We start from the raw sequence: 27,141 nt of genomic DNA, 5'->3' as shown, positions 1-27,141 counted from the left end.
GGCCTGGCAGTTGAAAGCTGACATGTCTCTTTAGGTGATAGCAATTACACGCCTCTCTCCTGAGGCTTCTAAATTCTGAGCTTGCTAATCAGCTACAATGCATCATGTTGAAACTGGAGTGTGGTTCTGTTCTCTTCTACTTGCCACTGGACAAGTTGTTCTTTCATATCAGGCTACCTTATTTTCCTTATTCTCCACCTCCCTTTTAGGTTTCCGCACCTTTTGGTGCATGAGGCATATGCCCTACATATGTAAAGTGAGTAATACACATACATGTAACACATGCTACATAGCAACAACACAGGAGTGTGTTTTACTCTCTTACTTTTCCATGCAACTTAACTGAAAGTAACCTTTACAAAAATGAAAATGTCATTCTTGATGGGACCCAAACCTCTTTAAACTCAGCTCAGTTCCCATTATAGAAATGTATTACTCCATCTTATCACGTTCTCACACTATAAATTACACAGCTTTATGTTTTGACAATGTCAACATTTTTTTTACCACTGATAAAAATTTTCCCACCAACATAGAATATTTATTGTTCTCAAAGATTTCTTTTAATTGTTTTTCACCATTATTAAGCATAACAAAAATGGGATACAATGAAGGGGTGCATGGGCACATATGTGCACGCACGCACACACACACAAATTGGATGAGAAGATTCGAATCATGTGGGATTCATTTCTTTAGCATCAGTAAGGTTGTCCGCATCCTCAGACCCATAATTTACAGTGTTTGGAGTTACAACAATAAGAGCGAGATCCCACAAGATTGGTTTTCAATGCAGATAAAATAGAAACTACAGTGAGGAGCAGCACGACAAGACCCAGTGCAGCAAAGTACCAATGGGAGTTGAGGAGTACATGCCTCTCCCCTGTACCTTGCACGATTGAGCCCACAATTATCGCAGTTGAGAGGACTAGGCTATATCTGCTCCCACTGAAGTCAATAAAATGAATGCAATTGATTTCAGTGGGAAGAGAATTGGACCCCAGGTTAGTATGTTATGTACCAAATCCTGCACATCAGAATTAGTCTCATTGACTTCAATGGGATTATTTGTATGAGTAAGCAAACAATGCATGTTACATGCCTGTAAAGTCCATGTTGTATTTTACGCATGGACAATTATCACTCATACAAGTAGTGTGTAATAATATCATGGAATGATAAATGACATACTGCTACTTACCTTTCCTATCTTTATGCAGGAATTAATAGTATCTAGGAAATCAGCTTTTTTTTCATTTATAGGCACTTCAGTTAATTCCTTTCCTATTAATTCACCTATTTGATAGCCCATCGCTGTTTCAAATGCAGGATTTACATACTGTGAAATAAAACCAAAGCTCATTAAACACAATACTTAAAGGAAGAAGGTCAAGACAGACCTACATTTTGATCTACCTTGTTAAACCTAGTGGTATGTTCACTAAGCTGAGATAAAATTCTTTGTATGTATTATTCATAAAAATACATACTTCAATATTTTTTAGTACAACAAAACAAAAATCCATTCCAGAAGCCTGGTGCTCTTACAAAACAAGCTTGTGTGCACATATGAGCAGAGAGAGAGAGGGAAATATATCTTGTTATGAAACACAACATAGTTTTGCATTTCTAAGGAGTTATTACAGACAACAAATACTCTTGAAAAATGAATCCTTTCAGTCTTCAAACTGAAGCTAATCTCAGTGTTGTGAAAGTCACAAACAGGATGGAGAGATTTTGTAGGGCTGAGGAGTATTAAATGGTAATGTTGCTAAATTCTGTTTTTTCTGTATGAAACAGTCAAGGACTGGGGAAGGGGGGTTGTCTCTGGGCCCCCCACAAAGCTCAAGAAAATGGGCTGTGTGAAGGGGAATCTAAGAGTGCTGGGAGGCGGGAATCGTTATCTGTAAACTGAGGGTTGTTGCCACTCCAATTCTATGGGGTCCCTACATGCTGCCTACACAGGGGTTTAGACCTGTGATCAATCACTCACTCTACTCTACCTATCTTAGGTACTTATGTGGCTCCCATGACCATAGTACTTGAATGCCTCAAGGTCTTTAATATATTTATCCCCACAGTACCTCTGTGGCATACAAATTTACTGGTCTTTCCTTGTCCACAAAATTCTCCTCTTTGCACTGCGGTGGAGCAACAAAGAGGCTGCAGAACCAGTGTATTTAGGGACTTCTGTGGAGGACAGCGTTTGGCCAAAAAAAGGTGTATTCAGACAGCCTGGGGCCAAATTCTGGCCTCTGTAACTCTGAAGCAGAAGATGATGCACAATCATTTTGTGTGACTTCCATGGATCAAGCTCTGTGCCAAGAGGACTCAACTCATATGCACATTTAATGAAAGGGGGTTTAAATTTAAACTGTTCACTTATAACAGGGTGGCCAAACAGCAGCTCACGAGCCACATGTGGCTCTTTTACAGTTAAAGTGCAGCTTGTGGAGCCCCCTGCTCCAATTCTCTGCCTACCAGGCTGGGGGCGGAGGGGAGCTTGGGGCTTCTGCCCTGCTATAGGATGCTGGGGCTAGGGGGTTTTGCCAGTGACAACTGGTGCTTGATGATGGGGGATGCTGGAGGCACAATTTAAAGGTTTGGCCCCATTCAACAGCCTGAGTCATGTCTCCCCAGGCACCCATCCCCTCTTACCCTCAGCAGCCGCCTCCCTGCAGCTCCCAAGTGTTAGCTCTGTGTGGAGAGGCAGCGGAAAATAGCTGGGAGCCGCAAGGCGGGGCGACTGCTTTAGCTCCGTGAGGAGAGGCAAAAGCAGTGGCTCTCCCTGCAGCTCTCAGTTTTTGCCGCTGCTTCTCCCCATGGCTGCAGCTCCCAACTTGCCAGCTCCAGCAGCTGCCATGCAGGGATGGAGCCCAGCAGCACCATGTGACAGAGCGGGGCCAGCAAACCCTAGCAAAAATTTGGGGAGAGGGAGGAAGGGGGAAGAGAGCATGTGACCCTCCATGTCTCCCTCCCACAGGATGCTTTCTGACCAGTGGGCTGGGGCGGGTGTCTTGGGGCTTTAGGCTGCTCGGGCTCACAGCTTCAGCAGGAGCGGGGCTGAAGCCCCGAGCTCCAGCAGACGCATCCTGGCTCTCGAACTTCTGAAGACTGTCATATGTGGCTCAGATGGTCAGTAAGTTTAGCCACCTCTGACTTACAATAAAGTTCATCCATACAGCCTGGATTAGTGTATTAGCCTTTCAAGAGCAGAGAGCTGGGTGTTGTCTGTGCTGACTTTAGTTTGGGAAATGGGGAACCATATTCAAAAATATGATTCCAACCAAGTCAGTCTCTAAATCAGTTTAGCAAGTGAGTGTAGATGGAACAAGCAACTTCAATACCACATTTCAAAAAGAAGTATTCTAATCTTGTTTAAACAGAGTTACAATATGATTTGGTTTCATCCACGTTAGCTGGCCATACCATCACAGAAACCAGGTTAACTGGGTTGTGTTCAAATTTAGTGTAAATTCTGTTCCTTAAACTGGTTTGAGCACCAGCGTGTACAGAGGGATGGATTCAAGTCTTCAAGGACAACGAGCTTCAAGGAAATGAGTTTTGTGATTTTATTCTAGTCATTTGTGGACATTTGCTAAAACTTGACTAAAACTTACACTCAGGGGCCTTGTCTGCACTTGGAATTAGCTTCGCTTGCAGCTAGGTTTTAAAGAAAAATTAAATTAATTTGCAACACTTTAGGAAAAGAAAGTTTATAAAACCATGGCTGTGTTCACCAGCAGTTATCAGCAACATATGAAATAAGCATTACAAAAAGACTGAGGGCCAGATCTGCAATATAACCTCAAAGATTACTTATTTTTTTAAAGGACTTGGTTTATACAGGATATTTTAAACTGAGGAAGTTGTACGAGAGCTAAATTTGACTCATCTGTCCAGAACTACTAGGTCAGATGCTTGAACTTCTTTTAAAGAAAGAATACATATAATTGTGGATGAAATAAAATTTAGTGAATCCACAGAACAATATTTTATGCTAATAAAAATAACGAGAACAAACCTGTATTACATGATCTTCACTTGTGATCTCAATGGCTTCTTGACTTTTCTCGAGTGCTGTAAATATTGAATTACAAGCCCTTGTAGACAGAAAAAAACCCCAATAGATTAGATTTAATTTACTTGTCTCTTAAGATATATATAAAATATCATACAACAGAAAAAACACAAATTCTGGCAGGAGTCTGTGCTTTAGGGATTAATTGGGGCATACTAATTTGGCAAACTAACTTTCTATAGTGAGCATCCATACAGTAAGAAGAAATATTCTTTTTTGGATGAGAATAAATTTGACCTTTTTTATTGTTGATGTTTTCTTGAAATTGGTAAAATTACCTTAGTTTAAATTGTGCCCGCACTTCTCCAAATTCCAGCTGAATTAGCTCATTGTAACAGGCCATGATATTGGAATTTTCTACATATCTCTGTAAATGAAAAGTTAGAAATATTTCAGCAGTTGACTTTTCTGTCAATAAAGATATGCTGTTTCAAAGAAAAAATAAATTATGAATGACATCAGGAATGCATAAAATGAACATATCCACAAGTAAAGAGCTCTAGAAACTTCATCAGGCTGGTGCATTTCCTCCAGGTGTTACATTTTGAAAAAGCAATAGAAAATAAAGTGTAACAACAAGATAAAAAAGAGCATGCTGTGTCAACGTGACTATTAACAATGTCAATAAATAGGATCAAACTAATTTCTGTTAAAATGATTTGTCTTCGTGCTGTTTAGTTTAAACAACCATTAAATCATATTATTAATCAAAAAAGTCAAATTTCAACACTAATTTGGTGTATAGCTTTCCATGTCAAAATTTCATGGACAGAAACAAACAATGCTTTTTTTTTTTTTTTACACTATTACATGACAAAATATTAGCCCTTGTCTAGTGTGTATTCATTTTCCTGTTCATTAATCTGTTCCTGACTAACTGTTCCCAGATAACTTTATGTGTGGACACATATTCTATAGTAAAAGTGCCATCTTCCTATTTAACTTAACCAAAGTGGGTTAAACTAAACAGGTACAAGGAACTCTTGTTCCAGAATAAACCTATCCATGCATGGAGTTATTCAGGAACAGCTGAAATACATCCCCTACTTTAATCAGAAACAACTTCCAAGTGTAGACAAGCCCTTTGGATCTTCATACATGCTAAAGTGCCATGGACTTCAAGGGGAGTTGATCAGGAGTAAGAATTGCAGGAACGGGCTCTAGATAATGCCAAGGCTGTCAAGCCCCTAATCCTGAAAATACTTAAGCATTCTGCATAACTTTACTCATCTGAGTAGTCCCTCTGAAGTCACTGGATCTACTCCGATGAATAAAATCACTCCCATCCTTTAGCATTTGCAGCACTGAGGTCTAACTACAAAAAGGAGAGGGATGCAAATACGCTATGACAGAGTAGTAAACAAACTAGTGAACATGCACCATTCGTCTCACTATAAATCATGCACTTTTTGTTCCATTATCAGCTTAATGTACTAAAGAATCCACCTAACTGACACACTAATAAGCACCAAGCCTGCTTAATTGGGATAGTTGCCAGGGAACGGATTCAGTGTAATGCATTCCAGATGACTCTAGACAATAGATAATAGCACCTGATAATGTCTGAAGCCCATTTACATGTGAGAATTTGTATTTGATAGCATAAATTCCCCATAGGATGTTCTATTGTTCACTACAAGCTACTTCCTAGCTCTGCTACAGTATGGTTACTAATGGGTCAGTCTGGCCCATACATACTTATGAAAAGAAGTTTAATGCTTTTAAATTTCTTTTAAAATAAGCATACAAAGAGTCTCTGATAGTTAGGATGATCTCTAAAAGTAGTCATGTTTCTGTTTCCCTTGGGATATGCGAGCTCAGAAGGAGACAATATAGAACAATGGACTACAGAAGGTGAGGCTTTGCAGAATGGACTACTGACAACCCAGACCACTGAAAACCAAACCGCAACACAGCTTCTCATATCATTACACACATTACAGAACGATCCAGGGGTTGACAATACATACGTACCCTTGTGAAGCCTGCTGCAATCAGTGGCAATATTGATGACTCCTCCCGATCACTATGTCTTTCAAAACAGAATGACAAAGTCAGAAATGCCTCTTTTGCTGATTCAGTCTTGGTGCCACAAAAGAATCTTTAGCAGGACTGAGGCCTAAAACGCACACTGTGTAGCCAAGCATTACAGTTTTGTTATTGTAAATCAAACACACTTCTTGTGCTTTGATCATCATCTTGAATGTTAAGTTTAATTTTCAGTAAATGTTACATCAAAATTATCATTTCCATTTTCAAGTACCCTCCCTAACTTTTTTGCAACACAAAAATCAATGCTTCAAGCCAACAGACTTCAGAAGTCGCTCAACTAGTCCATGTTCTTCTGTGCTCGACTCTTTACTGTTGTTGCTGTCCTTGGCTAATGGAAAATATGGTAAACTTGAAAGTTGACATAGCCAACTAGTTTCAAAAGCGACTAGTGATTTTGGGTGCCTCAAATCTTGACATCTAACTTGGGACATTCAGTAGGGCCTGGTTTTCCAAAGTCGGGGGCTCAGCACTTTCTGAATATCAGAACTCTTTAAAGTGTGACAAGGTGGACACCCATAAAAAGAGGCACCAAAATCACAAATTATTTTTGAAAATCTTGGCCATATAATCTTTCAATATTTAAAAAATATGTGTATATCTTGGGATACAGGAAGTTGGAGGAATGGCAATTGTTTTAGGTGTGGTTAAAAAGTATATCAGAGGTAATGGAGGCTGGTGAAGCAGATGACATAATAGCTTGCATTTAAATAGTTCTTCTGATTTGAAAACCTGAGGGCACTCTAAGTGGGTATGATTATCTCTATTTTATAGATGAGGAAACAGCATAGCTAAATTAAGGGACTTGCCCAAGGTCAGACAGAGTCAGTGGCAGCGCAGAGAACAGATCTAGGTATCTTAGCTCTCAGTGAGAGAGCTTCTGGAATAATGTGCCTAGTTCTGGTGCCCACAATTCAAGAAGGATGTTGATAAATTGGAGAGGGTTCAGAGAAGAGCCACGCAAGCCTGGGAGGTGGGAGAAGTGGAGCGGCGCTGGTGTGCTCAGGGGAGAAGGCGGAGTGGAGATGAGCTGGAGTGGGGAGCAGCCGCAGGAGGGTTGGGGAGCTGCTGCAGGGGGGCACTGCAGGGCGTGTGGGGGGGTGCAAGGTGGAAGTTTCGCCTAGGGCGCGAAATATCCATGCACCAGCCCTGCCTGTTCTAAAAGACTTGATAATGCTGCCTCCCAGGAGTACAAAGAAATAAGAGAAAGGTACTGACAAGAAAACTAAATGAACTATTGGAACCTGCTTTGAGAGAAATTATCCTATGCATAACAGAAGAACCTCTGCAAAGTGTTAGCTAACATGGGCTTTGTCTTCATTGGCACAAAAGTGGTTTTTCTACAGTAAGATAATTGACACATGATCGTTAGCTCCCAGTAAAATCCTAAATGGACACAAGACATTTGAGTTTACTGTCAGGTTGCTAGGTGAGCTCAGCACTATATCTTCTGCCTGCGGTTGGTTCACTTTGTTTACCTTGAGCTAAAAGTACAGTGCCTTGACTTGCCAAGTTCTTCTGGTGGGATAACTAACGTGTGTTAGTTATCCCATGGTAAAAACACACTTTTATTTTTGGTCAGTGAAGACACAGTGGTGTAATGTACTATTCAGCAGAAAATTGGTCCTGTGGCATGTCTACGCTGCAATGGGAGGTATGCTGTAGCTTGGGAAGGCATACGCATGCTTGCTTTCATCTAGCTAGCATGGCTAAAAATAGCAGTGAAGACATGGCAGTACCGCACCCTGGATACGTACTTGGCAGTACCGCACCCTGGATACGTACTTGCATTGATAGTCTGTGCAAGGGTCCAGGCTGCCGCACTGTCCCTGCTAGTTTTAGCTGGGCTTCCTAGATTAAAGCTAGCACGGGTATGCCCACCCGAGCTGCAGCCACACCTCTTACTGCATTGTAGACATAACCCCAGAGCAATGCAAATTTATTTCTTAGCCTTTTACACCAGGCTGGGACATTGAGTGGTCTGAAAGGCTGGAGAGCTCAAGTTAATGAGATCGTCTCTTGAAGAGCATTTATCCTTATCACAACATTCACAGTGTGAGCTTTTTTTAAAAAAGAAATTAAGTAACTGCAGAAAAACCCCTTGAGTAACTTCCTACCATGGCTATGATTTAGCAAGCCAGGTTCAAACTGGTCCTACCTTACTAATGAACAGCTGGCCTGCAGTACCAAGGGCCTGCCATAATTCTCTTTTTTTTTAGGGGGGGGGGAGGACAAGAAGCTCTTGAGCTGCTGTTTCCTCTCTCCCTGTCTCATTTTCTTTTTTTCCCTTTTAAAAAGGGGGGGAGGCAGGGATAGCTCAGTGGTTTGAGCATTTGGCCTGCTAAATCCAGGGTTGTGAGTTCAATCCTTGAGGGGACCATTTAGGGAAGTGGGGTAAAAATCTGCTTGGGGATTGGTCCTGCTTTGAGCAGAGGGTTGGACTAAATGACCTTCTGAGGTCCCTTCCAACCCTAATCTTCTACGATAAATCACTCTCATAAAAGCCAATCCAGCTTTAAGGGCTGTCATGGATGTGACCTAGTTGTCACAGTCATAAGATTTGCCAGCAGCTTCCTCTGCCCTGGCCTAAAGTGCCACCTGCCAGCTTATTTTTCTTTTGGCCAATGCTTCTTTCTGCTAAGACTGTACTCCAAACACAGTGCAGCAGAATCAAACAAGAGAAAAAGAGGAGGAGGAAGCCAAGATCAAGACTGACTGAGTGGGGGGTGACTCATTAGGCCAGGACAGAGGCAGCTGTTGGGCCTGACTTCAGCAGGAAGGTAAGGAATACTAACAGAGCTGGATCTATAGTGGAGAGAGAAGGAATTGGAGAAACTAGAACAGGGGGTGAGTAAAGGTGGCTGGACAACCCTCCCCGAGGCTTTCACTGAAACAGCAACAAAACTAGTTTCAGGAGAACAAGCAAGACTAGCAGGACAGGACTTCGATACAGGGGCAATCCTGGCAAACTGGGACAAATGGTCTCCTTAGACAGCAGTGAACAAAGCATCCACTCAAAGAGGGCATGGAGAAAGGATGAGAGGTGACAGGCCTACTGTGCAGTTCTGTATCGAGGGATACTGACAGCTTCAAGGAGGGTCTTCCATGAGTGCTAAAACATCCAGTCTTGAGAAGGCTCCCCAGCATGGCATATAATGCTATGTTTTTTGGTCAAATCATGTTCTTAAAAGCTTCAGTGATGGCGGGGGGGGAAATATCTGGTAAAATGGAGAAGTCAAAAGGCAAGGCTACACCTCTCCTACAGCAGAGGATGGTGAACACAAAACAGTAAAAGTATAGTGTCACCAACACAATAAGGTGTTCTAATTGAGAGCTATTATTCTAGTATTTGTCTTTGCAATGATTAGATTCACATTCATTTGATTGTTTACATTGGAAAATAATATTTGCAATTTACCTTCGTACTACACCAATTATGACTGTATTTTCTGAGGCTTTAGTTGTTCTGATAGACCTTAAAATAAAGAAACATGATCACTTAACATTTCTGCAGTTCACCTTTAATAAATCCTACACTGTCTTTAGAAAATCCCTCTCTTAAATGCTTAATTCTAAAAAACCAAAACCAAAACCAAACTGAGTTCCCAGCTTGTTTGATAATTACAAAAGAAGACTATGTTTAACAGTTTATGAGTGTCAGTGGAAAGAACAACATGCAAATTGTAAATTAGTCTAGATTTTAGCCAAGCCCGGTGAGGGAATAGCAAATATCATCCCCTCACAAAATGACATAAAGCCCATATTGACACTACATTCACAATGCTCCATTCCAAAAGAAGCCATAACATGCAAGTTATGCATGTTCCAGACTTGTCCTCGATCAGTTAACGAGCATTTTACTCTGCTCAAGAATTGAGTGGTGAAAAATTTAACCAGGGGAACACCAATGCTCTCCTGCCTTCTCCCAGGGGCGGCTCTAGGGATTTTGCCGCCCCAAGCACGGCAGGCAGGCTGCCTCCGGCGGTTTGCCTGCGGAGGGTCCGCTGATCCCGCGGCTTCGCTTGGCGTGCTGGGACCTGGAGCTGCCCCTGCTTCTCCTGACAGATCTTAAACTAACTCCTTTATTTTAACAAGGAGTAAAGCCTTTGCCCCAATGCCCTGACCCCACCACACTCACCCGCAGTCAGAACTCTGACCCCAGCACCCCCATCCCTATCAGTTATTTAGTCTAGACATAGGGAGTATTTCTCTAGAAAGTCTGTGAAACAAGACACTGCTGCATTTTCAGTCCTTGAAGAGCTATGAAAGAATAATTTCCCCCTTATTCATGTGCTATAATAGTTTGTGGGGGTTGTTTTAGAGTAAATTTGTAATACGTACAAGGCTTTCGAGAAAGATTATGTATTTCAGGCCAGATTTACAAACACTGTAGGTGTGCAACTGTGCACATAAAATGTTGCCTCATTTGCACATGCAGTTGCATGGAAATTTCAAGAAACTGAGCATACAAACAGAGGTGCTGGGACAATTTTTAGAGGGGGGTGCCGAGAGCCATTGAATCAAACTGTAAACCTGGTATATAATGGAAACTACTTTAAGCCAAGGGGTGTGGCAGCACCCCCAGAACCCCTAGTTTCAGCACCTATGCATATAAATAGTTAATAAAATGAATTTATGTATGGAATTCCCAGATTTCTGTTTGCAAATTAGGCATGCAACTGTGGGTCTAAGTGTTTGAAACTCCAGAACTTCAGCCTCACTTTGGCAATAAAGTCTCAGCAGTTATTTATTACTTTGCAAATGACAAAGCAATTGTGTACACCCCTCAGGTCTCACTGCTTTTTGCACATTTCTAGATTTTTATCAAAAAGCTAATATATAAATGACAAATTTGTAGCAACAGATTCACTATAACTTTATACATTCTTCCTGCCTATAATCACATTCTGAGTTTCCATCTATTCCTTTATAACAAAAATACTAGTTTTTAAATTCCATTGTTATGGAACTTACCTGCACAGAGCTTCTGCATCAAAATATCTGGAATGTCTATGGTCGATAATGATAATTTCATGCTGTTTATCCAGAAAACATTCTAGTGCAGATTCAGGTGTCCTAGCAATATTACACCGAAACCCAGCCTTCTCACAGGCCCAACAGAACCCATTACTCTGGTTATCTTCTTTGGCAAACACTAAGAGTACCTGAGTCAAAGAAACAGAGTGAATCATGTTTAAAAGATCTTTAAATATACAGAACAGCTGCTATTTCTACAAGTCCTAAGCCACTTTATGAAAACTTTAGTGAAGTCCACTTACAAGATTTACACAGAGTATTTAATAAGACTATTTTTGATAGAGCCAAGGAATATTTTAATGGGGACACTATTAAAACTAGAATACAGTGTGTGTAATAACAATAAACATATGGTTTATCATAGAAATAGTCTGTGATATGTCCTTGTATGGACATACAAGTAACTTTCATTCATTTTGCTAGCTTTGACCCCGTTCCAGCAAAGCACTTAAAAGGGGTGTTACTGCAAGCATGTGAGCAGTCCCAGGCACATGCTTAAGGGCTTTGCTGGACTGGGCCTTCGTACAGGATGTCCACTTGCTAACACTGCTGGAATCACAGACTAAAGAATTTGTGGGGAAATCTGCACAGATGCTGCAGCGGCATGATGGAAAACGTGCTGGGCCTTCCATCTCATCCTGACTCCCCTGTAATATTGTAACTAGCAAGAACTATGGGAGTCCTGATGAGCTCATGGGGTTCTGAGGTCAAGGGCGGTATTCCTGTGCATGCAGCTTGCCCCAGCTATGACTCCTAGGCAGAGTCTGCCTTGCAATTTATTCCAGAGGGAGTGTGCTGTGGTTAAAATAAAAATCTTAGAGTCAGGAATTCTGGGACCTAGGGCTGGCGTGATTACAAACTTGCGCTGTAACTTTTGGCAAGCTTAGTGTCTGTGTGCTTCAGATTCTTTTTTCTTTGAAATGGGGATAATGCTGGTTACCCACTTCATAGGGGTGGAGGGAGGCTTAATTCCTTCATGTTTGTACGGCGTTCGGAGAACCACGATGGAAGGTGCTATAGAAGTTGAAGAGGGCCGGATCCAAAGGTCATTAAAGTCTACAGAAAAATTGCCACTGACTGCAATAGGCTTTGCATCAGGATGACACTGTGTAGGGAGTGAGGAAGAGGCTTGATTTGGGTTGTTTGCAGATAGAATATGGGCCTTTAATTAATGCTGCTTTGTCAGATAATACAGTGTGTGTGTCCATTTTTGGAAGAAGGGCAATAAAGTCACTGTCACACAACACCAAAACTTTCAGTAATTTAATCAAACTACAGTAAGATATGTATACTGTGGTCAAACAATAATGTATAGCTTCTGTAACTCACACCACATCCTGCTGAACTTTATACTTCTGGGCTATTTTAAGAATTCCAGTGGTAGCTACACTTTGGACCCCCGGTTGGTGGAATGTCTATCAATAAATCTTAACATTTACATGTAGTGCATATTTTTGTAAGAGTGAAGGACTTTGTGTTCATTTAGCTCAGATTCCTTTTATAGCAACGAATAGTAGTTTATGCTAAGCTCTCCGTAAAAACATGTAATAGTTTGGGCTATTTTTAGTGAAGTTAATTTATAACAATCTTAAGAAAGGAAGGATCATTTTGTAGCAAAAGCACAAAACAGCAATCAGCAGATCTGGGTTGTAGTCCTGGCTCTGCCATAGATTTGAAGTTGTTTAACCTCTCTGTACCTCAGTATCCCTATCTGTAAAATGGGGATAATAATACTTCACTACCTCCCATGGGTATTATGAGGCTTGATTTACTGAACCATCACTAAATGGAAATGGTAGAATTGTCAACAATAATGCAGAAAAGATGGACGTGTGCAAGAAATATTCCTGCTCTCGTTTGGGGCAAAAGCAGGATGATGTATTCAGTCATATGACAACGAAATACTCTCCAGTCCAACTGTAACTAGGGAGGATGCTAAACAGCAGCTACTGAACATTAGACATTTTAAAATCTGCAGGTCCAGTTAACTTGCATCCAAGTGTTTTAAAAGAGATGGCATTAATGCAGATTTGCAATAAGGCATGGAACAGTGAGGAAGTTGCAGGGGACTGGAAGAAAGTTAATGTAGTGCCAATATTTAAAAGAAGTCAATGGGACAACCTGGCCAGTATTTCTGTCAGCCTGACACTGATCCTGTGAAAAATAATAGAACAGCTGATATAGGACTTGGTCAATAAAGAATTAAAGGAGGGTAATATAATTATTGCCAATTAGTATGAGTTTATGGAAAACAGATCATGTAAAACTAACTGGATATCTTTTTTTGGTGAGATTATTAATTGGATTGATAAAGGTAATAGTGTTGATGTAATATATTTGGACATCTGTAAGGCATTTGATTTCATACCACACAGCATTTTAATTAAGAAACTACGATGACACACATTAAATGAATTAAAAACTAGCTAACTGATAGGTCTCAAAATGTTATCAGAAATGGAGAATCATTATCGAGAGCATGTATTTCTAGTGGGGTCTCAAAGGAAGCACTTTTTGGCCCCCCACTCTAACATATTTATCAATGACTCTGGAAGAAACTATAACATCATTACTGATAAAAACTGCAGATATACAAAGATTGAGGGAGTGGTGAATAATGAAGAGGACAGTTCACTGTTACCAAGCGATCTGGATCACTTAGTAAGAGGGACCCAAGCAAATAATATGTCTTTTAATACAGCTAAATGTACATCTATACATCTAGGAACTAAGAATGGAGGTAATACTTACAGGATGGGGGACTCTATCCTGGAAAGTGGTGACCCACAAGTCTTTTTCAGACTTCATGATGGCTATATGGCTAATCAATTGAACATGAGCTCCCATTGCAATGACGTGGCCAAAACAGCTATTGTGATCCATTGGATGTATAAAAACAGGAGAATATCGAGTAATGTAACCTCTCTACTTCTACCTCTGTATTTGGCACTGGTGTGACCAGTACTGGAATAACGTGTCCAGTTCTGGTATCATAGTTCAAGGAATACTGGAGAGTTTTAGAGAAGAGCCATGGCAATGATTAAAGGATGGAAGAACAAGACTTATCCAAGATAGGTTAAGGGGGATTTGATCAAAGTCTATAAGTACGTACACGGGAAAAATAAATTTAATAATGGAGGGCTCTTCAGTCTTGAAGATAAAAATACAACAGGATCCAATGGCTGTAAATTGAAGCTAAAAAATTTCAACCTTGAAATAAGGTGTACATTTTAAAAATGAGGGTAATTAACTAAGGCTGTGGTGGATTGCCCATCACTGGAAATTTTTCAATCAAGATTGGATTTTTTTTCTAAAAGCAATGATCTCATTTAAAGAGGAATTAATACAGGGAAGAGATGATCTCATTCAAAGAGGATTTAATATAGGGAAGTCCTATAAGAGGCCTGTGTTATGCAAGAGGTCAGATTAGATGATCACAATGGTCCTTTCTGGCCTTATGAGCTACGAATGAATCTATGAATGAATCTGTGCAGCAAGAGAGGTAGTGGACTCCAGGATGACACCAAGTTATCGGCCTCAGTTATAAGGAGAACTGTGGTGTTGTCAACGGTGACAGAGAAACTAGGGAGTAGGAAGGATTTGGGAAGACGAGTTCAGCCTTTGCCATATTATTAAGAATAAGCTGATACCATGTGAATGGATATTACTTAGAGATGGGGTGCAGAGGGAGAAGATGAGTGGAGCATTGATGGACCACTATGGGATACTCCTGGAAAGGGTGAGGGGGTGAAGAGGTGGATTCACCAAGAGAGGTACTGATGGAACAACCAGAGCGGTAGGAGCAGAACCAAGGGAGATGGAGTTGCACAAGCTGAGAGAGGATGAGGCTTCAGGAAGGAGGCTATGCTCAACAGTGTCAAGGGCTGCTGAAAACTCAAAGAGGATGAGGATGGAGCAGAAGGTCTGAGATTTGTCCATTTGGATAATTAAAGAGCAACCTTGTTCAGAGGAGTTTCAGTAGAGTGAAGTGTAGTGGGTGAGAACCAGATTGGACTGGAATACAGGTAGAAGTGGAGAACAAACTAGGAGAAATAGTTGTAGATATCATGTTCAATACATTGAGAGATGCAAGGGAGAAGGGAGAGAGACTGGAAATAGGGTGGGGATTTATTTTAGGATGGGAAAACTTACAAAGTGCTGTATCTGTTAGATAACATGCTTGTTGCCTGGCATGCCAAAATGCCCTGGGGAAGGGTTGTGCACACACAATGGATCCAATCACAAATGTTGCCCTGCTGAAAATTTGGTCTTTAGTTTGAGCTGTGAAATATTTATTTGAACATCAATGTGCATACTGTAAATTACAGGACAAATGCAGTGTGATGATCATGAAACTTCACCTTCATTTCAGTATTTCCTAAAGTGTTACCTGAAGTTGATCTTGGTGGAGTCTCATAGGGCCAAACTGCACATCTGTCACTGCTGCCTACAAAACAGAAGAGAATTTTATAAATAAATACCTGCTCACGGAGGAAGGAAAAGCAGCTCTCTAAAAGAAGAGCTCTCCTATTTACCACTGGGTCACAAATATATTGCTATCATTATCAGCCTGTCTATCTATGAGGGTTTTGTGTTGCTTTTAAAAATTCCTATTCAATGCAACAACAAGGTTACAAATCAACGAGCAGGTTACAGTCACTTTCCTATTGTCATTTCAAACATAACGCTATGTATTAGTCCTGTGAGTATGCTAGACAGCCCGTTATTTTTCTGTATTCTCAGTATCACTTAAGCGGTTCCACAACACAGGCAAATGTTCAGAAATAGCTCTCTTTTAAAAATGGAAATAAGCATTTAATTCACAAAAGAAAGGTAAAAGTATGGAACTAGGTGAGGGGTGTCCACCCCACACAGGACTGGAAGGGGTTAAGAAGACCAGGCAGGCCAATTAACTGCACAGCCTGCACCTGGAGGGAGAGCCAGAAGGCAGGGAATTGATAGAAAGCAGGCTCAGCTGAGCAGGAATAGGCAGGGCCTATAAAGCCAGGAAGCTGGCAACAGACAAGGGCTGCTGGGAAAGAGCAATCACTCCTTAGGTACAGGGAGCAAGGTTTGGAGCTAGTACACCCAGAGAAAGTGGGGGGGAAATGAGTGGTAGGAAGCAGTCCAGGGAAGGAGCAATGAGGGCTGGGAGAGTAAAGCCCAGAACTGCTTGGTTGAGGCAGTGAATGGGAATACTGCATAGGGCTGCTGAAGGAAAGACTTTGATATATCCCAGAAGGGGGGTAAATGCTGAGTGACCTGCCCAGAAGGCTGGGTCACGAAGAGGACGCTGTGCTTCCTGGGACGAAAGAGGAGCTGCAGATTTGAGGGAGAGATGGTGTGATGGTGTACAACTGTGGCAAAGGGGCATCGACCTGATGAGCTAATCCCCAGAGTAGCCAGGAGGAGGTGCCAGACTAGCGGTGTGCGCTGTCACACTCTGCTTTAGAAACCTTATCAGTAATGGATTTCGCTACATAATGATGAATGCTTGAAAGCTGTACAAATAAACATGCACACTTCATTTCCCAAAGTATGCTCTGATGCATTATTTCCCAAGGCCATGCTAGTGGAGACCATGAGAGCCCTCAGAACCTGAAGACTGTAGAACTCAGAGATAAGCATTTAAAGGCATGTATGTTTAAAATGCACTTCTGCTCTGAAAAGTGATTGTAAAATGTCTTCGTGGTGTGCCATGTTCATTGTGTGTTCATATCGAGCGTGCACGAATTACACATGAAAAGAGTCTTTTTCTAAGTGCAAATTTAGCTTGGGATCCGAGAGTCAAGCTAGGATCTTTCCTTCTCTTGCACCATTACAAGTAATGATGACCAGGTGTGTCTGCTGCTCTTACTAGCTCCACCAACTAACTGTCTTTGATACCACAGACTATTAGGCATTATTGCCTGAAGACAGGAACAGGAGTAAATGTAATGGATCTTAAGTGGCTTTGGGCTAGATTTTCAAAGGTATTTAGGTGCCTAAAGATGCACATAGGTGCGGGATTTTCAGACGCGCTTATGCACCTATCTGCATCTTTAAGGGCCTAAATACCTTTAAAAATCTGGCCTTTTGTATTTTTGGTCTCTGAGGGTGCATTAACACAGCAAAACCAAAACGTAGCCACAACAAGTCTCAGAGCCTGGGCCAACTGATCCAGGCTCTCACTGAGGGACTAAAAACAGCAGTGTAGATGTTCATGCTCAGGTTGGAGCCATGACCCGACCTCGCCCGTCACCCCCGGTTTCAGAGCCTCATCTCCAGCTGGAGCCCAAGCATCTACACAGCTATTTTAAGCCCGAGTCAGTTAATCCAGGCTCTGAGACTTACTGCCATAAGGTTGGTTTTTGTTTGTTTGTTTGTTTTTTTGGGGGGGGCTGTTGATGATGTACCCTGGGAGATAGAACACAAACAATTAGTAAAGAATTCTCTTGATGTAAAAAGGGCAACTAAAATCCAGCTGGTTCTCGCTTAGCTGTGCAGGCGCTGCAGGGCTAACTGGGGTAAAAAAGCAGAAGAAACTTATTTTTGGCAATGTAGTAAACAAAGAGGACTTGGGATCATATACACACAGGAACAGATCTGTTGAGTATAGAGGTGGCATTTTTACATTGTTGCTTTTTCAGAGTAAAACCACACTTTTAAGATCAGATTTAATCCTTTGCTGTCTAGAATTTTTCCAATAAGTAATTTTAAAGAACCATCATTACATCCCATATACCACATGAAAACCTTTTAAAATTACATGCTCTTTTCTCTCTATGGCCTTATTGCTCCATTGCATAGCCCTTAAGGCACTTCATATGAGCTTATTTGTTTATCAATTTGGAAATCACCAATATAAATTGAAATGAGAAAGGAATATGAGGTGAGGAAAATGCCAGTGTAACACCTGAGAAAACAATCCAGGAACAGTTTATGCCTTCGTTATTAAAGTGTGGCTCTAACAGTGACTGTAAAATCAACATGGAGAGGGTTCCAGATTTACTTTCTCAATAGCTTCCAGATCAGATTTATTCACTTTAAACACTCCCCAAAGGTGATTCTTCTCATTGCAAACACTGAAAATTCTTCATGGGATGTAAAAAATCAAACTGCTTTGTTCTGCCTCTCACCTCATCACCACATAAGGATTTTGCACTAAGAAATTAGCTGGTAATTTAGTTGATGATGCATGAGGAAGGTGCAAATCCATCTCTCTCTGCCATGGTTTTATTGGGTTTGTGGTGCTAACAGCAGTACCAACTTGGTTTTAATCAGTAAAGTCAGCAGAAATGCCTGGAGGACATACACGGAGAATATCGATAGAGTAAGAGTTGCCATTTTTACAGTCACTTTTCTGAGCATAACCATACTTTACATTACATTTTGAAAGATTTTTTTTTGTGCATTCAGGCTGCCAGCAGAAAGTGTTTTCAATTTTAACTAACAATGGCTTTGAGCTGTAAGGTTCAGACCCAGAGCTGAACTTTCCCAAAGTTTACGGGTATTTAGAACCAGTGCCACGTCTAATATTAAACAGTAAGATACAATTACTGCTGCCAACTATTGCTTTCATTTGCTCATAGAAGCATTAAAAGATCAACGGTCTAATCCTGCATGGAATCAAGCACCTTCAACATCCGTTGACATCTGCAGGGGGTTAAAGAAGCCAAGCATCTCTCAGGAGGTGCTTTGCACTGAGCAGGATTGGGTCCTAATAGCAATGGTTGGAGCCAGGCACTGTCAGAACTGTGTTGGAAGGCCTTGCACAGTTTTTCCCATACAGATCTCTCAATCCATCACCTCAGTTTCATCTGAAACTCCTGACTATTTCAGACCACAACTTCCCTTTAGTAGACACTATCAACCATGATCAGTTATGTCCTATTTCACTGTACTTTTGAAATGGGCATGCATGGAACGAATTCCTGTTCACTCTCCTCACATAGACAGTTTCATGAGAACAATGGGACTAGTCACTGCAATAAACCAAGCAAGAGTTGTCCAACAGGGAGTTAGCTGAGTCTACAAAACACTTTTTTGCCAACGTGACGTTTAAGCTCCACTTACAGACACCGCCTGCACTTGATAAACTATCTTGTTACATGTTAACTTTCTGTCCCAGGTGGAAGAAAAACCCTCTTTTGCGTCTCAGCTGGAAAGTTTTGGTGCAATCTGATTAATTCTTAATCTGGTTGAAATCTGTTCAAATAACCTGATTAATCATTTCAGTACTACTTATGCAGCTGGAAGTCTCAAGAATCAAAGTTTTGGTTAAGTACTGTGTCAACCATGACACTGTAAAGGCTTCAACAAGGATTTAATGCAGCACTAAAGCAGAAACTCTGAAGTCTGGTTGGATTCAATAAATTTTAAAAATACAGCTAAAACTATAATTAACCCCCTTTCCCTCAAGCCTACATGTATAACAATTGCACAAATACACCTTTATCCAGCTGTATGTTTTGTCATTTCCTTTACATTCATCCTGCTTTAAAAAGAGCGATCAGAACATTTTTATACTAACCATTATGATTAATGATGCTAATAGCTGTGCCAAGGCAGGGACAATCATTTTTTACAAGATCATATAAGGAGAACAAAGATATTATAAGGCTATCTGCAGTCCTTGGAATTGTCCACATATTGCTAAGGACCCACATATGTTAATCTCACGACCAGGCGAAGCGTCTATGGATGTGACAAGAGCTGAGTCCGGAACACCCTATGTGAACTGGTTATGAATTTAAATATTTTAAAATACACACCTAGAGACCAGACTGTAGCTTTGAGCCAGGGCCCAACCTGGATGTAGAGTGAGGAGGGGTGAATATTGCTGAGTTCTGACTGTGCATCATACTTCCAAAGGTGCAGCCCTCTCCACCAGAGCCCTACATTTTACTCACCCCAATCTGAGAGGCTGGGGGTTCTGGGTGTTCACATGCTATGGTAACAGGGGCTATGTAAAAATCTAGATGGATTAGACTGTCCCCACTACATAGGCAAACTGGCTGGGCACAAAAGGAGTCAAAGTGAAGTTAAGGGGAATAAATCGTGATCTGATTCCCATTAAAACCAGTGGAGGTCTTTCAATTGATTTTAGTGGGAACTAAACTGAGGGCTCTGGGCCTTACTAAGCACTATGCTTGCTACAGAGGGTTTGCAAGATCTGGACCTTAAATTGTTATGTCACTTAAATTGCTGGTAAAATAATTCAGAGATAAGCAGTGGTGAGCTGGTGCCAGTTCCCACTTGTTCGCGGGAACCGGTTGTTAAATTTAGAAGCCCTTTTAGAACCGGTTGTCCCGCGAGGGACAACCGGTTCGAAAAGAGCTTTTAAATTTAACAAAAGCACCAGCAGCTCCCTGCCCTTCCCCCAGCCCCAGCTCACCTCACTCCACCTCTGTCTCCTCCCCTGAATGCTCCCAAGGCTTCTCCTCTCCCTCCCCAGCTTCCCGCGAATCAGTTGTTCACGCGGGAAGCCTGGGAGAGCTGAAAAGGAAGCAGCGGCTTCCCGCAGGTGAGCTGGTGTAGGGGGGCGGGGGTGTGAGGAGGGCTCCAGGCGCCGCACAGCTCCGGCCTGGCCCCCGACCCCATCCCCGGGCGGTGCGGCTCCGGCCTGGTCCCGACCGCGGCCAGCCGGACAGCGCGGCTACAGCCCGGTCAGCTGGGCGCCCCAACTCCACCTCGGTTGAGCGGCACAGCACGGCCCCGGCCTGGCCCCCATCTCCAGGCAGCATGGTAAGGGGGTAAAAAGCATGGAGGGGGTATTGGATAGAGGACAGGGGAGTTGGGGGGGTGGATTAGTGTCAGGGCGGTCAGAGAGCAGGGAACAGGGATTGAATGGGGGAAGGGTCCCGGGGGGGCAGTCAGGAAGGAGCAGGGGTTGGATGGGGCAGCAGGGGGCAGTCAGGGGACAGGGAAGGGGGGTGGATGGGGAAGCGATCCGGGAGTGGGGCTGTAAAGGAATGTGGGGGGTTGGATAGGGCAGCAGTCCCGAGGCGGGGGGGCATGACTTCCTCATGCGGTGAGGAGGAGGCAACCGGTTGTTAATATTTCGGCAGCTCATCACTGCCTATAGAAACCCTAACCCCAGCTCCATGTGCTCTACCTATAATAACTCTAAACATAGCTCCAAGTGCCCCACCCTTAGGAACGATAACTCTAGGGCGGGAAGCCATATCCTTAGGAACCCTAACCCTAGCTCCAAGTGCCCTACCCTAAGGAACCCTAACTCTAGCACCAAGTGCCGTACCCATAGGAACAATAACCTTAGGGTGGGGGGCCCTACCGATAGGAACCTTAACCCTAGCTCCAAGTGTTTTACCCTTAGGAATCATAATCCTAGGGCGGGAAGCCCTACCCATAGGAACCCTAACCCGAGGGCTTGGCGCCCTAGCCATAGGAACCCTAACCCTAGCTCCAAGTGCCCTACCCTTAGGAACCCAAACCCTAGGGTGGAAAGCCCTACCCATAAGAACCCTAAGCCTAGCTCCAAGTGCCCTACTCAAAGGAACCCTAACCCTAGGGCAGAGCACTCTACCCATAGGAACCCTAACCCTAGCTCCAAGTGCCCTACCCTTAGAAACCTAACCCTAGGGCGGGAAGACCTACCCATACGCATGCTAACGCTAGCTCCAACTACCCTACCCTTAAGAACCCTAAACCTAGTTCCAAGTGCCCTACCCATAGGAACCATAACTCTAGGGCGTGGCACCCTACCCATAGGAACCCTAACCCTAGCTCCAAGTGACCTAACTATAGGAACCCTAACCTTAGGGCGGGAAGCTCTACCCATAGGAACCCTAACCCTAATTCCAAGTACCCTACGAATAGGAACCCCAAGCCTAGGTCGGGAAACACTACCTATAGGAACCCTACCCCTAGCTTCAAGTGACCTACCCTTAGGAACCCTAACCAGAGGGCTGGGTGCCCTACCAATAGGAACCCTAACCCTAGCTCGAAGTGCCTTACCCTTAGGAAGCCTAACCCTAGTGCGGGAAGCTGTACCAATAGGAACCCTAATCCTAGCTTTAAGTGCCCTACCTATAGGAACCCTAACCATAGCTCCGAGTGCTCTACTCTTAGGAACCTTAACCTTAGGGCAGGAAGCGCCACCCATAGGGACCATAACTCTAGCTCCAAGTGCCCTACCCTTAGGAAACCTAACCCTAGGGTGGAAAGCCCTACTAATATGGACCCTAACCATAGCTCCAAGTGCCCTACCCTTAGGATCCCTAACCTTAGGGCGGGAAGCTCTATCCATAGGAACCCAAACCTTAGCTCCCAGTGCCCTACCCTTAGGAACCCGAACCCTAGGACTGGGTGCCCTACCCATAGGAACCCTAATTCTAGCTCCAAGTGCCCAACCCTTAGGAACCATAAGTCTAGGGCAGGGAGCCCTACCCATAGGAACCATAATCCTAGCTCCAAGTGCCCTACCATTAGAATCCTAACCCTAGATCCAAGTGTCTTACCCTTAGGAACCCTAACCCTAGGGCGGGAAGCCCTACCTATAGGAACGCTAACCCCAGCTCCAAGTGCCTTACACTTAGGAAGTCTAACCCTAGGGTGGGGTGCCTTACCCTTAGGAACCCTAACCCTAGTTCCAAGTGCCCTACCCTTAGGAAACTTAACCTTAGGGCAGGGTGCCCTGCCCATAGGAACCCTAACTCTAGCTCCAAGTGCCATATCCATAGGAACCCTAATCCTAACTCCAGGTGCCCTACCCATAAGAACCCTAACCCTAGGGCTGGGAGCCCTACTCATAGGAACCCTAATTCTAGCTCCAAGTGCCCTACCATTAGGAACGCTAAGTCTAGGGCGGGGCGCCCTACCAATAGGAACCGTAACCCAGGTTCCCTACCCTTAGGAACCCTAACTCTAGCTCCAAGTGCCCTACCTATAGGAACTGTAACCATCGCTCCAAGTGCCGTACCCATAGGAACCAGAACCCTAAGGCGGGGCACCCTACCCATAGGAACCGTAACCCTAACTCCAAGTTCCCTGCCCTTAGCAACCCTAACCCTAGGGCGGGAAGTCCTACTCATAGTAACCCTAACTCTAGCTCCAAGTGCCCTTTCCATAGGAACCCTAACCCTAGGCCTGGGTGCCCTACCCATAGGAACCCTAACTCTAGCCCCAACTGCCCTACCCTTAGGAACCCTAACCCTAGGGCGGAAAGCCCTACCTATAGGAACCCTAACCCTAGCTCCAAGTGCCCTACCCATAGGAACCCTAACCCTAGGGCGGGGTGCACTACCCATAGGAACCCTAACCCTAGCTCCAAGTGCCCTACCCAGATAAGTGAATGTTTGGTAAACAAACACATCTGAAATAAGCTTAAAACAGACTGGCCCAAACAACTGTGACTGCTCTGATTAAAGTTCAACCAACTAGACAGTGATCTGATGTAACCTATTAAAACATTTCAGATTTCATCTTACTATGACTCATCCTTCACAACTCAGCCAGAGCAGAATCTACAGGAAAGACCGACTCATGTTTTTTTATTCCTACAGAGAGAAAAACCTTATATGAACTTGCTCATGGAATACTTATAGTAAACAAGAAAGAGCAGAAATGGCAGGCTCACTCTATGTGCTAGTTATGGTGATATACTACTTGGTTTGAATGTAGAACACATCAAAAGTGCCTACATGCCATAGGTTTCCTATTTACCAGACTTCTCATATCTTGGCTTAGTCTAAAATGCCTCTGTTGCCATTACTAATTGGAGGGCAGAGTTAACCCTCAAAAGAGGTAGAGTCAGCTGGAAAAAAAGCCTTTGACTATTAAATACCGAACAGTGTTCATGTTAAAGAGAAGCAAATACATTACTTCTTTAGGCTGATTTTTTCTAAATATTTTCTGAAGCTTTTGTGTGATGCTTTAATCCAGGTCCTTGGCTAGCCCAATATATCCATGGTCCTTAGAAGCATGGCTGCTGCCTCTGCTCCAGACCAACCTGTTCAGGAGAAAGGCTGGCCTGCTGCAGAGGGAGTTATGGAGCAGCAGAGTAGTAGGGAGAAAGAGTGCTCATACAAATGAATCCTCCACAATCTGCATCTACTCCAGGGGTCAGCAACCTTTCAGAATTGGAGTGCTAAGTCTTCATTTATTCACTCTAATTTAAGGTTTTGCATGCCAGTAATCAGGACCGGCTCTAGCCATTTTGCCACCCCAAGCACGGCGGCACGCGGCAGGGGGTGCTCTGCCATTTGCCGGTCCCGTGACTCCGGTGGATCTCCCACAGAGGTGGCTGTGGAGGGTCTGCTGGTCCCGCGGCTCCGGTGGACCTCCCGCAGGCATGCCTGCGGATGCTCCACCGGAGCCGCGGGACCAGCGGACCCTCCGCAGGCACGCCTGCGGGAGGTCCACTGGAACCGCCTGACATCCTCCAGGCAACCAGCAGAGCGCCCCCCCACGGCATGCTGCCCCAAGCACGCGCTTGGTGCGCTGGGGCTTGGAGCCGGCCCTGCCAGTAATACATTTTAATGTTTTTAGAAAGTTTTTTTTCTATGTCTATAATATATAACTAAATCATTGTTGTATGTAAAGTAAATACGGTTTTTAAATTGTTTAAGAAGCTTCATTTAAAATTAAATTAAAATGCAGAGCCCATGGACCGGTGGCCAGGACCCAGGTAGTGTGAGTGCCACTGAAAATCAGCTCGTGTGCCACCTTTGGCATGCATGCCATAGGTTGCCTACCCCTGATATACTCCATCACTTCCTTTCAGACTCTCCACCAACAGCTGGGGCTGCACAGCCAATGGAAGTTACTTTTTGCTCCCACATAGTCTTGTGTAGTACATAGGCTCACCTGTAATCTCTCCTCCCTGGGAGAGCTGTACGCATCTCTGCAGGAGTATCCAGACTGCTTGTTATAAACAGATAGTTAAGGGTTAATGTCTCTTACCTGTAAAGGGTTAACAAACAGGGACCCAAACACCTGACCAGAGGACCAATCAGAAAACAAGATACTTTCAAATCTAGCTGGAGGGAAGCCTTTGTTTGTGGGTTTTGGGTTTGTGTGTTGTTCTCTCTAGGTCCTGGACGGGACTAGAGGTGCAACCAGGTTTCTGCCAATTTCCCTGCTACAGTCTCTTATCTATTCAGAATAGTGAGTAAGTAAAAAGGCGGTTATAGTCTTTTAACTTGTTTTTCTTTATTTGCAGATGTGTACTTGCTGGAAGTAGCTTAAATTGTGTTTCCGCTGGAGAAAGCTTCTTTCTATTGTCTATAAGCTATAAAAACTCTGTATATTTACCATCTTGAATACAGAGACAATTTTTATGTTTTTCCTTCTTTATTAAAGTTTTCCTCTTTTTTTTTTTTGAAATCTAATTGATTTTTTGGTTATCTTTTGTAAGACTCCAGGGAAGGGAGTCTGCACTCACCAGGGAATTGGTGGGAGAAAGGAAAGGGAGGAGGGAAGAAAAACCTGCTCTCTGCATTTATCTCTGTATCTCTCTCCGGGGAAGAAGGGAGGGGGAAGGTAACATTCCTCTCGGGGTGGTGATTCAAGGAGTTGAATCACAGTGGTCTCCTAAGTGTACCCAAGGCGGGAAAGAGCTGGGAGGAAGAAAGGAGGGAGGAGGGAAATGGTTTATTCCCCTTTGTTGTGAGACTCAAGGAATCTGGGTCTTGGGGGTCCCCAGGGAAGGGTTTGGGGGGACCAGAGGGTATCAGGCCCTGGAATTCCTGATTGGTGGCAGCACTACAGAATCTAAGCTGGTAATTAAGCTTAGAGGACTTTAGGCTAGTACCCATATCCTGGACGCTAAGGTCCAGAGTTGGGAATTACACTATGACATGGTGGCAGCATGTGGGAAAGTAGAATCCAAAAGCCAGTAAGATTATTATTTTTCTTTTTCTCTGATAGCTGCTTGTAGCAGAGAGAGGGTTTTCAAAACTACAGCCAGAGATTTTTTTGTTCTCCTTGCTCCGTTCTAGCTGTGCACAGAGATTGCCTCAGGCAAAGGCCATTAAGTTTAACGAGGGTCTTTTGTTAGACAATAGAACTCCAGCTGTGAGTCAACTACACCAGCAGAACACACATGCAAATGAAGGGTTTCTTTTTGTTCTAGTTTCATCCGGGAAGGCTAGTTAGAAAGGCACTGTTGCTAGGCAACCCGAGAAGCAACAGAAAAAGCAGCACTTCAGGCAATAAACACCAGAGGGCACCCCAACACGAGAAAGCAGGAACCATGACTACCAAGGATGCCCTGAAACAGGAAGGAGCGAGACTGGAGGCAGAGGAACAAATAAAAGACGCAGAGCACAAGCGAGACATGGGAAAAAAACTACAAGAACTAGAAATACAACAAAAAGAGATGGAGCTAAGAGAAAGAGAAAGAGAGGCTGCCCAAAGGAGAGAGCTGGAGATAAAAGAGAAAGAGTTGGAACTCCAGAGTCAGACCCTGGAATTAGAACGGGCTAAGCAACAGAACACAGCCAATCCTAACAACCCTTCTCAAGTTGTTGTTCCACATCCCAAGAAATTTCCCACCTACAAGGCAGGTGATGACACTGAGGCCTTCTTAGAAAATTTTGAAAGAGCCTTGTCATAAACAGATAGTTAAGGGTTAATGTCTCTCTTACCTGTAAAGGGTTAACAAACAGGGACCCCAAACCCCTGACCAGAGGACCGATCAGGAGACAAGATAGTTTAAAATCTCGTGGGAGGGAAGCCTTTGTTTGTGGGTTTTGGGTTTGGCTTTGTTCTCTCTGAGTCCTGGACGGGGCTAGAGGTGTAACCAGGTTTCTGCCAATCTCCCTTCTACAGTCTCTTATCTGTTCAGAATTGTAAGTAGAAAAGGCAGTCATAGGCTTTTAATTTGTTTTCTTTTTCATTTGCATATGTGCACTTGCTGGAAGTAGCTTAAATTGTGTTTCTGCTGGAGAAAGTTTCTTTCTATTGTTTATAAGTTGAAAGACCCTGTAACTTTTTACCATCTAAAGTGCAGAGATAAACCTGTTACTTTT

At 43.3% G+C, this 27,141-nt stretch overlaps 1 protein-coding gene across 1 annotated transcript in view; it reads right to left on the bottom strand.

The window, feature by feature from the left end:
- The window catches only part of PDE8A (phosphodiesterase 8A), a 194,387-nt gene that overhangs the window by 52,785 nt on the left and 114,461 nt on the right, over nucleotides 1-27,141 (bottom strand). Inside the window, exons 2-8 of the mRNA XM_050966628.1 lie at nucleotides 15,558-15,614; nucleotides 11,105-11,295; nucleotides 9,549-9,605; nucleotides 6,056-6,113; nucleotides 4,360-4,448; nucleotides 4,025-4,103; nucleotides 1,202-1,339 (exon numbers count right to left, since the gene is read on the bottom strand). Of these exons, the coding sequence (XP_050822585.1) occupies nucleotides 1,202-1,339; nucleotides 4,025-4,103; nucleotides 4,360-4,448; nucleotides 6,056-6,113; nucleotides 9,549-9,605; nucleotides 11,105-11,295; nucleotides 15,558-15,614 (669 nt within the window). The remainder of the gene's footprint in view (nucleotides 1-1,201; nucleotides 1,340-4,024; nucleotides 4,104-4,359; nucleotides 4,449-6,055; nucleotides 6,114-9,548; nucleotides 9,606-11,104; nucleotides 11,296-15,557; nucleotides 15,615-27,141) is intronic.

This window comes from Gopherus flavomarginatus, chromosome 9 (genome assembly GCF_025201925.1).
Source record: "Gopherus flavomarginatus isolate rGopFla2 chromosome 9, rGopFla2.mat.asm, whole genome shotgun sequence".
NCBI lineage: Eukaryota > Metazoa > Chordata > Testudines > Testudinidae > Gopherus > Gopherus flavomarginatus.
Note: the sequence above shows the minus strand (reverse complement) of the source record. Positions and strands in the feature narration are given on the sequence as shown.